This window comes from Girardinichthys multiradiatus, chromosome 1, assembly GCF_021462225.1.
Source record: "Girardinichthys multiradiatus isolate DD_20200921_A chromosome 1, DD_fGirMul_XY1, whole genome shotgun sequence".
Classification (NCBI taxonomy): domain Eukaryota; kingdom Metazoa; phylum Chordata; class Actinopteri; order Cyprinodontiformes; family Goodeidae; genus Girardinichthys; species Girardinichthys multiradiatus.
In genome coordinates, this window is record NC_061794.1 from 13,914,844 (window position 1) to 13,929,537 (window position 14,694).

Consider the following 14,694-nt stretch of genomic DNA (forward strand, 5'->3'; position numbering starts at 1 on the left):
TAAATAAAACTGAATTGAATTGAATTGAATTAAAAAATATTGAGCAGATTATTATGCTCTGACAGGGGGATCTACGGGGGGTGGGGGGGACCCCTGCTTTAGACCCTGTAGACCCCCAGCTGGCCTCCTACTTTTAAGTCCTTAAAATTCTTGTAATAACTAATCACTTGTTTGTTCAAAAGCCTCTTACAGTTTTTAAATTAAACATTAATTTATCAATAGGTATATAATTGTAGATCAAATCTGAGGTCCCTGAAAACTTAATTACGGGAATGCATCAAACACAGTCTGCCTCTCAAGCACATTAACGAGGCAGTCTGTCTGCAGCTCAGCAGAGAGGAGCAACTGAGCTGTTCAAGTTTCTGGAGTTAGAGTCCGTTTGTTCAGGTGATGTAAAGGCAACTTAAGTTTGCAATGAATGAAATGTCTGCTGAAGTGACAGACGAAGTGTAACAGGAAAAAAGTGAGGGATGAGAAGGAAGAACACTCTGAGATTTAAAGAAAGAAGAATGATAGAGAGACCAGGAGGGTCACAGGTGAAGGAGGCCACTTAAAGTGGGTGAAGAAATGAGTCAAGATGAAGAAAATTATGTTATTGTAAGCAGATGAGAAGATTTCAGAGTCAGAAAGAGAGAAAGAAGACGGGAAGAAGAACGGCAAAGAGTCAAGGAATCCAGGCTATCCAGCTGGAGCACCTGGTGTGGATTTATTCTCGGTATAACTTCCAGTGCAGAGATATTATCTGTACAAGTCCACAGGTGTGTTATGAAGATAGATAGTCCAGGCTTTATAGATGTAGTCAATTTATGTTAAAATTTTATGTCATAATAAAAGCAAATCCTACAATGCAGAAATGGAGTGAAAACTGTATTTGATCATTCTGATTTTCACTTTTTTCTTTTTAGATCAATGAACTTTAATGAAGAGGGTCCCGCATTGCCACCCTGCCTAGACCTTTTGTGCCTCCTTTGCCCACGTATGTAAATTTTCCCAGATCCGCCACTGTCCTCTGACAATGTTTTCTTCTTCGCTGAAAATAATATTCTGTGCGTGCTGCTTTTTATCAAGCTGAAAATGAGTATTTTTACATTGTACGTCTCTATTGTTCCAGCTGTCCTTTGGCTTTTTGTGTCATGTATTCATCCTAAGTAACCCCACATGTTTTTGTTGCAGTGGGGAACCAGACCATCATTACTTCTATACTTTCCTGATGGAGTCTGATGAGTCACTGAAAACCATTTGTTTAAGCACATCTTCTGTCTGATCACAAATAAAAGGGGGAAACAGCCACAATGCATAGCAGTGTCATTTTGTGCAAACATTCCTCAAAGGAATATGATGACAAATCGCACAAACAGCTCCATTCAGCATCCCCCTGTCTCTCTGAAACACGCAGGCTTGCTGACGTACTTACAGAATCACACACCGACCACACATGAACTGCTCCCCTCCTCCCTCTCTGTACTTCCTTGTTTCTTCACCCTGCACCTGGGGCTCTCAAATAGAAAAGTGTGAATTATAGCTAATCATGCTTCCGACTCAGACAGATAATTGGACGGAAGGCGTTTTTTCCCTCCATATTCAACTGAGAAACTTAAAGTAGACAGACTTTTCTGTTTTTCCCGTTATTCTCATTTTGTCAAGAGTGTGAGAGAAAAATTGATCCACAACATTATATTAAAACCAATGCTTTATAGCAATGTATTTACACCAAAGTCATTCAACTCTTTACAGCTCAGCTCTGTATGGTTTCAATGCAGAATAAAAAACTAAAATGTCACAGTTAAACTGTACATTCACATGAAGAATAGGCCTACCCAGCAGAAGCAAAAATAGTATTTGTAGTCTCTCAAGGTCAAGCCTTTAAATCCTTCCATTTGATGCATTTTGAAGAGTTTTGTCTCAAAAGGTCTTACAGAACAATCATTGCTGGTGGATGAGACTTCAAACCTCACTGACTCTAATGGACATTTCCACTGTGATGGGCAGCATCTTTTGGTCCCAAGCCTAGTTGTAAAAAACGTCGTCCTCAGACAGAGAGCTGCTGTCGACGTGGCGGACGGCAGCTTCTGCTGTCACCATGCTTCTGTTTTCAAAGGGAGTATCAACATCCTGCTGAGGGTAACATGTTACGGAAATCGAGCCGACCAATGGTGGGTGGATCAGGCTGGTTGCAATGCTGTCACCATAAGTCTGGGTGTGAATGCTGTACAGATGCTGGGGGACACCAACACTTCCTCCGTCAAGCAGATATTTGGACAAGAAGTGGCCCTCCGTAGCTGAAAAAGGGATACCACTGTGAGTGAGTTGCTGAAAACAATTTTAAATAACTGGCGAAAACAATCACAGCTGGATTTTCTTAGGTTGTTTAATTGATCTGCATTTGCAAACTGTTTGCTTGTATTATTTCAAATTGAGAGGCACTGCTTTGAACCAGCTGTCGCACAGTATGTGGCTGTATTCTTGAACAGCTCCCGACTGTAAATAAATAAATAATAAATAATAACGAATAAATACAAACAGCACAGCAATTAAACAAGCTGTTATCTTTCATATGCCATATGCTTAATTTCATAATCGTCACAGAGCAGTGAGCAGTGAACACATCGAACTTTAGCTGACCAAAACCAACACATGTGCTTGTCTCCACTTTGCTAATTCGTTTCAGATCAAACAAATTTTAACACCAGAGAAAGATAATCGGACTAAATGCTAAATGCAGTTTTCAAATAAGGAATTAATTTATTAAGGGAAATCATTTTTAAGGTTTTGGTATTCCAGCAAACCACAGTGAGAGCCTTTATCCACAGATGGAGAAAACTTGGAACAGTGATGAATCTTTCTAGGAGTGCCAGCCTACCAAAATTACTCCAAAAGCACATCAACTACGCTTTCACAAGGTCAAAGAAAAACCCACAGGAATACCTAAAACACTGCAGGCATAACCTGCATCAGTTGAAGTCAGTGTTCATGATTCAGCAATAATTAAGAGATTCAGCAAAAATCATAGCTTCCAGGAGAGAGGCCCAAGCATACAGTAACTTTAGCTGACCAAACCATACAAAAGCCCATCAAAAAAAGAAACAACTTTGTAATGATTCCCAAAACGTTTTGAAAAATACCGCGGTTGGACAATGAAACTGAAACACCTGGTTTTAGACCACAATAATTTATTAGTATGGTGTAGGACCTCCTTTTGCGGCCAATACAGCGTCAATTCGTCTTGGGAATGACATATACAAGTCCTGCACAGTGGTCAGAGGGATTTTAAGCCATTCTTCTTGCAGGATAGTGGCCAGGTCACTACGTGATACTGGTGGAGGAAAACGTTTCCTGACTCGCTCCTCCAAAACACCCCAAAGTGGCTCAATAATATTTAGATCTGGTGACAGTGCAGGCCATGGGAGATGTTCAATTTAACTTTCATGTTCATCAAACCAATCTTTCACCAGTCTTGCTGTGTGTATTGGTGCATTGTCATCCTGATGCACGGCACCACCTTCAGGATACAATGTTTGAACCATTGGATGCACATGGTCCTCAAGAATGGTTCGGTAGACCTTGGCAGTGACGCGCCCATCTAGCACAAGTATTAGGCCAAGGGAATGCCATGATATGGCAGCCCAAACCTTCACTGATCCACCCCCATGCTTCACTCGGGGCATGCAACAGTCTGGGTGGTACGCTTCTTTGGGGCTTCTCCACACCGTAACTCTCCCGGATGTGGGGAAAACAGTAAAGGTGGACTCATCAGAGAACAATATATGTTTCACATTGTCCATAGCCCAAGATTTGTGCTCCTTGCACCATTGAAACTGACGTTTGGCATTGGCATGAGTGACCAAAGGTTTGGCTATAGCAGCCCGGCCGTGTATATTGACCCTGTGGAGCTCCCGACGGACAGTTCTGGTGGAAACAGGAGAGTTGAGGTGCACATTTAATTCTGCCATGATTTGGGCAACCGTGGTTTTATGTTTTTTGGATACAATCCGGGTTAGCACCCGAACATCCCTTTCAGACAGCTTCCTCTTGCGTCCACAGTTAATCCTGTTGGATGTGGTTCGTCCTTCTTGGTGGTATGCTGACATTACCCTGGATACCGTGGCTCTTGATACATCACAAAGACTTGCTGTCTTGGTCACAGATGCGCCAGCAAGACTTGCACCAACAATTTGTCCTCTTTTGAACTCTGGTATGTCATTCATAATGTTGTGTGCATTTCAATATTTTGAGTAAAACTGTGCTCTTACCCTGCTAATTGAACCTTCACAGTCTGCTCTTACTGGTGCAATGTGCAATCAATGAAGACTGGCTACCAGGCTGGTCCAATTTAGCCATGAAACCTCCCACACTAAAATGACAGGTGTTTCAGTTTCATTGTCCAACCCCTGTATTTAGTGGATTTATGAGAGAAAAGGTGAACTCTTTGGATGGATGTGTCACTTTACCAGAATCCAGTCAAACATGGTGGTGGTAGTGTGATGCTGCTTCTGGACCTGGATGCCTTACTGTAATTGATGGAAACATTATTTGTACTCTGTACCAGAAAATCCAAAAGGAGAATGTTTGGTGATCAGTTTGTGACTTTAGGCTTAAGCACACTTGAGTAATGCAGCAGGTCAATGATCCAAAGCCCACTAGCAAGTCCAGCTCTTAATGTCAAATGAGGGTTTTGGACTATCCTATTAAAAGTCTGAACTTTAATCTGATAGAGATGCTGCAGCATGACTTTAAACTGCTTTGATCCCTTGAAATTTGTTTTGTCTGACTTTCTGTAACCTGATGTATTTCAGTATTTTCTCTATTTAGCTCTGTTTTAATCATTGTTTCTGTTCTGTTGTTCAGCCAAATTATCTAAGCTCCTTGGTCTTGCTCTCCAATTACCTGCTATTTATTTATATATACTTGCCTGGTTTCCATGTCACTAATTACCTCCACACTATTTAAGCTTTCTGGTTTCTTTGTTTCATTGCAGAATTTTACTGTTGTCTTACTCTGGTTCATGTGTTGATTCTCCTGGTGGTCTGTTGCTAGTTCCTCAGTTTCTATTAGGGTTAGCAGGCAATCACTTTTTCACAAAGGGCCAGGTTGGTTTGGGGAACTTTTCCATTAATAAATAAAATCACCATTTAAATTAGTTTCTTTCTATTTTCTTAATTAGAATTGAAAAATACCTGTTGAAAATTTCTTCACAAAATACTTTTTGATAGTAAGCTCCTAATAGACATAATAGTTGTTCATAGCTAATGGAGGAAAAAATTTAAATAAAACTTAACGCTGTTATTAGGTGTTTTTATAAGTCCATATAAACAAACAGGATGGTAATTGTTGTGACATCAGTAACAATTGGATCAGAGTTAATCCAAAGGTGGATTTTGTTTTAGTCTGGCCTTTTTTATTAAAAGAAAAGAAAAAAGAGAGGGCAAAAATCATTTATCAGGTCACAAGTAAAGGCAAACTTTTAATCTGCTACTCTTCCAAATTTCTGTAACAGCAGGTTGTGCAGGGCTAACACTAGCATGTACATAAACAGGAGAACCTTCTGTTTCAGCCTTATTAGTTATTATTAATATACTGTAGGTCCCATTTTCTGCAGTAATGCAGGCAATAGCTTGTAGAAAGACTGGACTGATTAATGTAAGGTATGATGGCTAGACAAATTAAACTTAGCTTACCAAAGATGACACATCACAGTTATTTTAAAGCAGGGTGTGGGGGGAGGCATCTCTTTTTTACCTCCGTATCAATCACCTCCATATAAACACTGCATTTTGTTTGTACTTGTGTTACCTTTGCCTAATACTTAAATTTGTTGATGATTACTTGTGACAAACATACAAAAAAATAAGAAATCACAAAGAGGGCAAACACTTTTTGTATCTGAGATTAAGTCAAATTGGGAGGTCATGCATTTATAACATTATGATTTTATTCAAAATGTAAAACCAGTTATGCTTTAAAACACAAGTTCACTCTCTGATCTCTCTGAAGTCTTTTCTCTCAAAAGTCCATTAGTGAAAATGGACGCCTTCAAATAATGAGTTTGGGATTGTAATCAGCCAAGGTAATTACAGAAGAAACAGCCCATGATGTTGTTTTAATCTTTTGCTTCATTTGTATTCAGTGAACTTTACAGGGCTTCCTGAAACCTTATCAAGACTATGAGCTCCAGTGACTCACCAACCTTGTGAGCTGGTGGATGGCTGCTCCAAGCAATCACTCATGGACCACATGTTCATTGCTGCCTCGGCCAGGGCAAACTGTTCTGCTACACCTGAGAAACAAAACATAAACACATTTCCTTGTGGTTTTCTCATAAGTCAACCCCTTGTCTTTTCTCAATAGGGCTAACAGATGTTACAAATTAGAGAAAATCCAATAAGAGCAGTAGATTTAAGTCACTGTCCTTGGAAGCCCTTAGGGTTATTGATTTCTGTAGCCCAGGCTAATCAAACAGAAACTATGTCAGAGAGATTAGAGTATCTCCCCATCTCTGCTGACCATCTTTTGTTTTACTTAAATTGAATTCATCCAGTTGTCTCACCTGCAGCAAAACGGGCCTCTTTGATTTCATCTGTCATTTGGGAATAGAACTGCTCATCCTCCTGCAGCTCGGTCCCCATACCCCCACATCCTCCGCTTCCTTTACTCCAGCCTCCGCTCCACCCGGCCCCGCTTCGCCCACCCTCACCACATCCACCCCAACCTTTCCATTCAATCAGGTGAGCCACTCGTCCCTGAGCCATTGCTGTGGGCTTGGTGATGTGCTCCTTTATCGTGGCTACCAGGCCTAAACAAAGAGGAAGAAAAGAAGAAATACATCTTGATAAAAGTTATTAGATAAAAGGAAGGCTGGCTGAGAGGAGGAACAAAGCAGATCTTTTGATGAGGATTTATACAAAAGAAACTGACTGAAATGTAACAGCACCCATATGACCCTTCTATAGATTGAAAACCTAATGAAAAAAAATCCTGCTATAACATAATAATAATAATAACATAATAAATAATTCTTCATAAAATGAAGAACATTATGGAGAACCCTGAGCATCCTCTTCATGAGACTATCCTACAACAACAGTGTCTTCAGTCAGAGGCTTCTTCAGATTTGCTGTTAGACGGAGCGCTACAGGAGATCCTTCCTGCCCACAGCCATCAGCATCTACAACGACTTTTTGAAGAAACCTTCATAATGAGCTACAACAACATTTAATTTGTCTTTGGGATTAATAAAGTATTTTTGAAATTAATTGCTTTGAATATGCATGATAGAAGACTCAATCCATTTCTTAAAAGATGTGTACAAAAGATGCATTGAAAATATCAAAATGAAAACAAAACTTTTGCATACTACACATTTTATTAAAAGTAGGAATCCATTCTTAATGGGATATTTGGAGTGTCTGCAGCCAACCTTATTGGAACATGACAGTGTTAAACGCAACATGTCAGTATTAATATTATTATTATTTCGAGAATGGCAATTTTGCAGTGGAGTCCCCTTGACATCTCCTCCTTGAACCGCCACCTTAACGTGGTGGAGGGGTTTGAGTGCTCAAATGATCCTAGAGGCTATGTTGTCTGGGGCCTAAATGCCCCTGGTAGGGTCTCCCATGGTAAACAGGCTCTAGGTGATGGGACAGACAAAGAGCGGTTTAAGAATCCCTCATGAAGACAAAAATATCGAGGCACGTGATGTCGCCCGGTACGGCGGAGCCGGGGTCCCACCGTGGAACCAGGCCTGGGGTCGGGACTCGCCGGAGAGCGCCTGGTGGCCGGGTTGCTCCTCGTGGAACCCGGCTGGGCCAAGCCCGAACAAGAGACGCGAGGCCATCCCCCAGTGGGCCCACCACCTGCAGGGGGACCCGTGAGGGACCGGTGCAAAGAGGATTGGGTGGCGGACAAAGGTAGAGACCTCAGCAGCCCGATCCCCGGATGCTTAGGCTGGCTCTAGGGACGTGGAATGTCACCTCGCTGGGGGGGAAGGAGCCTGAGCTTGTGCGGGAGGGCCCTTTATTAGGGGCCATCCGGTCCCTGTACGAGCGGAGCAGGAGTTTGGTCCGCATTGCCGGCACTAAGTCGGATCTGTTCCAGGTGCATGTTGGACTCCGGCAGGGCTGCCCTTTGTCACCGGTCCTGTTCATAACTTTTATGGACAGGATTTCTAGACACAGCCAATGGCCGGAGGGGGTCTGGTTTGGGGACCAGTGGATTTCGTCTCTTCTTTTTGCAGATGACGTGGTCCTGCTGGCCCCCTCTAGCCAAGACCTACAGCATGCGCTGTGGCGGTTCGCAGCCGAGTGTGAAGCGGTTGGGATGAAGATCAGCTCCTCCAAGTCCGAGGCCATGGTACTCGACCAGAAAAGGGTGGCCTGTCCTCTTCAGGTTGGAGGGGAGTTCCTGCCTCAACTGGAGGAGTTTAAGTATCTCGGGGTCTTGTTCACGAGTGGGGGAAAAATGGAGCGGGAGATCAACAGACGGATCGGTGCGGCTGCCGCAGTAATGGGGGCACTGTGCCGGTCCGTTGTGGTGAAGAGAGAGCTGAGCCAAAAAGCAAAGCTCTCAATTTACCGGTCGGTCTACGTTCCTACCCTCACCTATGGCCATGAACTTTGGGTCATGACCAAAAGAACAAAATCCCGGATACAAGCGGCTAAAATGAGCTTCCTCCGTAGGGTGGCCGGGCACTCCCTTAGAGATAGGGTGAGGAGCTCGGCCATCCAGGAGGAGCTCGGAGTAGAGCCGCTGCTCCTCCACATCGAGAGGAGCCAGTTGAGGCGGCTCGGGCATCTATACCGGATGCCTCCTGGACGCCTTCCTCGGGAGGTGTTCCAAGCACGTCCCACCGGGAGGAGGCCCAGGGGACGGCCCAGGACACGCTGGAGGGACTATGTCTCTCGGCTGGCCTGGGAACGCCTTGGGCTCCACCCGGAGGAGCTGGAGGAGGTTGTCTGGGGAGAGGGACGTCTGGACGTCTCTGCTGAGTGTGCTGCCCCTTCGACCCGGTCCCGGATAAGCGGAAGACGACGAGTACGAGTCCCCTTGACATTTTTCGCCACATGCATTATGATGCATTTTTTTCTACTCTCATATCTCATTTGTGGATGTTGGTGAACGTGAATGCATAGCTTATCTAGCAGAGATGTTGTGTTAGTAATTAAGGGGTCCTAAGTCTGAGCCCAAGTCATTCACAGATTTAATTTTTGATGCTTGTCAATCTTGGGAAAAACAGGTCCACAATCAGACTTCTTAAAAGTCCTAAGACACATAAAAATTGAACTTTCAGTTCTAGACTAAATATATACACATATTATGTCTTTCTATCCTTACAAGGACTTCCATTCTTTGTCCAGCCATTTCTATGGCCTTACCCTGACCCGAACACTAAAAACAACATAGACTCAATTTAAACCTTAGTCTTAAAACTAATCTCTAACCCGAAAACAACACTTTTTCTTATGGGGCCCAGGCTTTGGGCCTCATAAGAAGCAGTGTGTTCTCACAATGTAGTATACGTTGGAAAAATGGGTCTTACACTGTAGAAAAATCCTAGAACACGCCCGAGCCACACATGCACCCAGGCACACTTGATGAATAGCTTTGATGTTTCTTCTTTGAAGGTTTCTGCTATGATTTCTGGATGATGTTAGTTGGAAGAACAAGATATTCATTTTTCAGTTGACCTGAAAGCTTGTTTCACTTGAATACAGTTTGTCAAGATCCTTAAGTAGGTTTTGGTTTTCTTTTGTGTTTTTTTTTATAACTCCTTGTTGGTATGTTCTTTAGGTCTCCCATTTTCAGTGCATTTGTCTGAGTTCATTTTTGCTAGTAAGGAACTGTCATGCTTTTGTTCATTCTGTCTGTAAGCATTCTGTCCTTTTGTGATATTGGATTTAAATCTCTTAGATTTGTGTTTGTCATTGCCCCTTGTTTTGCAGTTTCTTTGTATCTCTGTATATTTGCAATCATGTTAATTAGTTTCCCTCCCTCAGCCACAGCCACTATGCAATCAAGAAGATTCTGTTCACCTCAGCCGCCTCATTTCTCACCCATATTGGCCTATTGTTGGTCATTGTTCTTCACTGGATTCTTCTGTTTCTGTTCATGTATTGCCCATTGACATTCGTGGTTTTTCCCCGTGATTCTTCCTTTTTTTTTCATACATGCTCCATGACCTGGTTTCCTTGGTCTATGTTTTAAGTTTCTTGCCTTTTGTTTAAAAAAAACAAAAACAACCTCTTAAGCCCAAAGGGGTTTTGTGAAGTCTGAGCTCAAATGCACAAATCTAATTAAATTTTTCTGAGAATTTACATACCGGTACTCTATCTAAACAATATTTATGTTAATAATTATGTTTTTCAAATGCGAGTGTCAATTCTGGCCTTCCTTTGCTGCAGGTTGAGTTAAACCTGGGTGGATTGTGCCAAAATGTATTTTTTAGAATCTGTGAGCTCTTTGCTTACAGCAGACACGTGTGGCGAACAGCTGAGACCGAGTTTTGCAGTTACGTCATTTTGTGGAGTTAGTTAATATTCTGATTCAACTGCCTTTGGTTTTAACTGTTTTTGGTGTTTGTAGAAATGGTTTATATCAGCTTTTAGTCAAGATTCTACTATTTCTGTGGATACCACATATGTTTGTTTAACTAACGGAACTTGCAGTAAAGAAAGTAGACGAAATCAATAGTGCTTTGGTCCAGCTCAAAGACCTGAAATCATGACATAGTCATGGAGCTCATGAAAGGTATATTAATTGTATTTAAATTTTAAGGCCGTTTCTAAAGAATGATGACTTTATGTTACTTAAGTGCAACTCTGTCAGCATTTAGACATGCAGATGTTGTGCAAGTCTCACTTTTCTACAGGTCCTTCTCAAAATATTAGCATATTGTGAAAAAGTTCATTATTTTCCATAATGTCATGATGAAAATTTAACATTCATATATTTTAGATTCATTGCACACTAACTGAAATATTTCAGGTCTTTTATTGTCTTAATACGGATGATTTTGGCATACAGCTCATGAAAACCCAAAATTCCTATCTCACAAAATTAGCATATCATTAAGAGGGTCTCTAAACGAGCTATGAACCTAATCATCTGAATCAACGAGTTAACTCTAAACACCTGCAAAAGATTCCTGAGGCCTTTAAAACTCCCAGCCTGGTTCATTACTCAAAACCCCAATCATGGGTAAGACTGCCGACCTGACTGCTGTCCAGAAGGCCACTATTGACACCCTCAAGCAAGAGGGTAAGACACAGAAAGAAATTTCTGAACAAATAGGCTGTTCCCAGAGTGCTGTATCAAGGCACCTCAGTGGGAAGTCTGTGGGAAGGAAAAAGTGTGGCAGAAAACGCTGCACAACGAGAAGAGGTGACCGGACCCTGAGGAAGATTGTGGAGAAGGGCCGATTCCAGACCTTGGGGGACCTGCGGAAGCAGTGGACTGAGTCTGGAGTAGAAACATCCAGAGCCACCGTGCACCGGCGTGTGCAGGAAATGGGCTACAGGTGCCGCATTCCCCAGGTCAAGCCACTTTTGAACCAGAAACAGCGGCAGAAGCGCCTGACCTGGGCTACAGAGAAGCAGCACTGGACTGTTGCTCAGTGGTCCAAAGTACTTTTTTCGGATGAAAGCAAATTCTGCATGTCATTCGGAAATCAAGGTGCCAGAGTCTGGAGGAAGACTGGGGAGAAGGAAATGCCAAAATGCCAGAAGTCCAGTGTCAAGTACCCACAGTCAGTGATGGTCTGGGGTGCCGTGTCAGCTGCTGGTGTTGGTCCACTGTGTTTTATCAAGGGCAGGGTCAATGCAGCTAGCTATCAGGAGATTTTGGAGCACTTCATGCTTCCATCTGCTGAAAAGCTTTATGGAGATGAAGATTTCATTTTTCAGCACGACCTGGCACCTGCTCACAGTGCCAAAACCACTGGTAAATGGTTTACTGACCATGGTATCACTGTGCTCAATTGGCCTGCCAACTCTCCTGACCTGAACCCCATAGAGAATCTGTGGGATATTGTGAAGAGAACGTTGAGAGACTCAAGACCCAACACTCTGGATGAGCTAAAGGCCGCTATCGAAGCATCCTGGGCCTCCATAAGACCTCAGCAGTGCCACAGGCTGATTGCCTCCATGCCACGCCGCATTGAAGCAGTCATTTCTGCAAAAGGATTCCCGACCAAGTATTGAGTGCATAACTGTACATGATTATTTGAAGGTTGACGTGTTTTGTATTAAAAACACTTTTCTTTTATTGGTCGGATGAAATATGCTAATTTTGTGAGATAGGAATTTTGGGTTTTCATGAGCTGTATGCCAAAATCATCCGTATTAAGACAATGAAAGACCTGAAATATTTCAGTTAGTGTGCAATGAATCTAAAATATATGAATGTTAAATTTTCATCATTACATTATGGAAAATAATTAACTTTATCACAATATGCTAATATTTTGAGAAGGACCTGTACATATAATCAGTCCATGTTTTTTTTCATGACAGTTTAACTACAACAGTAGTGTCGCTGTCAAACGTTATTTCAAGGATGCACCATTCGTCATGCCACTCAAATTCAACAAGTCAGTCCGCAGTTGGTTGTTTTTTTTTTTACCTTAATAAATAAAGTTTTGAAGACTGCTTCTTGTATTTGCTAGGGTTACCTCTCTGAAATTGTGATTCTACTTTAATGATCTGAAACATTTAAGTGTGACAAAAAAGCAAAAAGAAATCTATAAGGGAGCAAATACTTTTTCAGGGCATGTACCACAATTAGTCATTTTATTCCTGTAAAGCTGAAATATAAACATAAGTAATATAAAAGGTTTATAATTCATAAACACTCCACATGTTAAACAGAGTTGTGTTACAACCAGCATGTGTAGCACATAGAGACTGTAAAAAGGTTTTGGTTCCTCATTTACCTTCTGATGGTAACATTAGATAATGAGATAGATAATAAGATAATAGTTTCAAACATCTCATGATTGCAAACACCTAAACAAGCCAATCAGCTCAACAGATGTCAAGAAAAATTTGCAGAAAAGGTTAAAAGATTAGCTGTTTAAACTTTGCTCTTGATGAAGTGATTGCTTTTTAAAAATAGTTTTCACATGACAGCTGAGCTGATTGGCTTCTTGCTTGTTCAGATATTTGCAGTCATCGGATGTTCGAAATCATCACGCATCCATTACATGATGAACACATTGTGCTATCTGTGCCATTTTGTTTAAGTCTCATTTTTACATGTGGAAATATTTGTTTTTGCTTCCATTTTAGCAGATAAAGACCATCTTCAAGCCCTTTTTTCTGTCTCTGAAACAAACAAGAACAAACAAATAAAGAGCAAAGAGTTGTGTTTTTTGGTGTGTTGACGTTGCCTAAACTGATGCAAGCAGATAATATCTTCCTTCAGATTTAACACTCAACACTCCTAACAGAGTCATCACTGTGTGAAAGGAGGGTGAGACAGCTGTGGGTGACATAACATGCAATAAAGCGTGTTGTGAAATCTCCAGGTATTGAGGTCAAATGAAAATAAAGTGGCTGTGATATTTATATAAGCTTCTCAGCACCGAGGTAACCAGCAGTCTCTTTTTGCGTTAGGCATTTCCTGTTGCTGACACTGCTGACATTTTTCTCCTGTTTCCCCATTGATTCCTTCTTTAACATCATCTGCTCTTCTTTGACCTTTGTCTTTTCGACCTTCCTTTTTTTTTTTTATATTGGTTTAATTTTCTCCTTTGAAATATGACCAGGGCATACTGTCACTTTCACTTCCGCTCTTCATTTCCTGAAACCTTTCTACCCTTGTCTAATATGATTATATGAAAGCATGGCTTCTCGTTGTTTTGTCCAGTAATTTCAGCAGGTCATAAATAACACATTAATGCCTGAGCTACAGGAACATAGAGACTCACAACCTGAATGTAAAGTCAACTGAACAGATGACTCAGAGACCTGATGCCCGTTGCTGTTATTATTTTTGTTTTTCAATGTTGTTTAGATGAATCTTCTTGGAAATATTTGATTATAATTATTTCCTTTATGCAGATAAGAGGTTAACATCAAATCAAGTACTGATGCTCTGTTAAATATAAGCACATGATAATGTGAACAAGTCACTAGGATGTCATGATCTGTAGGACTTCGAGTTTTATTTTGTCTCAGCTCTAAATCTTGTGATTTGAGTTATTTGTGTGATTTCTAATTTAGCTTCATATTTTTTGTACTTTTTGTATTTATTATACTTCAAAAAATCCCTACATTTCTGTCTATATTAAACAATTATTTTTCCCTGTGTTCCCCTTGGAGTATTGAGTAGTCCCTCTCCCTCAGCTTCCTGCTCCCCTCGCAGCTTTTCCACATCAGTGTAATCAGACTCACCTGATCCGTGCCCTACTGATCACCTTCCTCTACATTTATACTCCTAGTTTGCGCACAGTTTTTGTCAGATGCTATTGCTTCATGTCTCACCATTTGGTTTCTATCTGTGCTCCCTCCTTGTATCCTGTTGTTTTGTGAGTCTTGTCACAACGTCAGTTTGTACCTGCTAGGGGACAAAGCCATAATGGGGCTATCAGCACAATGGGGCTATCCTTAAACAGATAACGTTACCTTTGAAGTCTAGCATGTTTGATGCTTCACTGTTAGAAATCACCAACATTTTTAAATTCCACATAAATATCAGATT

The 14,694-nt window shown here is 41.4% G+C and overlaps 1 protein-coding gene across 3 annotated transcripts in view; it reads right to left on the reverse strand.

The window, feature by feature from the left end:
• The window catches only part of fam131c (family with sequence similarity 131 member C), a 21,934-nt gene continuing 7,240 nt past the window's right edge, over positions 1–14,694 (reverse strand). Inside the window, exons 4-6 of one of the 3 annotated variants that reach the window (XM_047388672.1) lie at positions 6,545–6,790; positions 6,185–6,274; positions 1–2,279 (exon numbers count right to left, since the gene is read on the reverse strand). In XM_047388672.1, the coding sequence (XP_047244628.1) occupies positions 2,008–2,279; positions 6,185–6,274; positions 6,545–6,790 (608 nt within the window). In that variant the 3' untranslated portion in view covers positions 1–2,007. The remainder of the gene's footprint in view (positions 2,280–6,184; positions 6,275–6,544; positions 6,791–14,694) is intronic. The other 2 variants (XM_047388596.1, XM_047388515.1) reach the window with 2 other exon arrangements.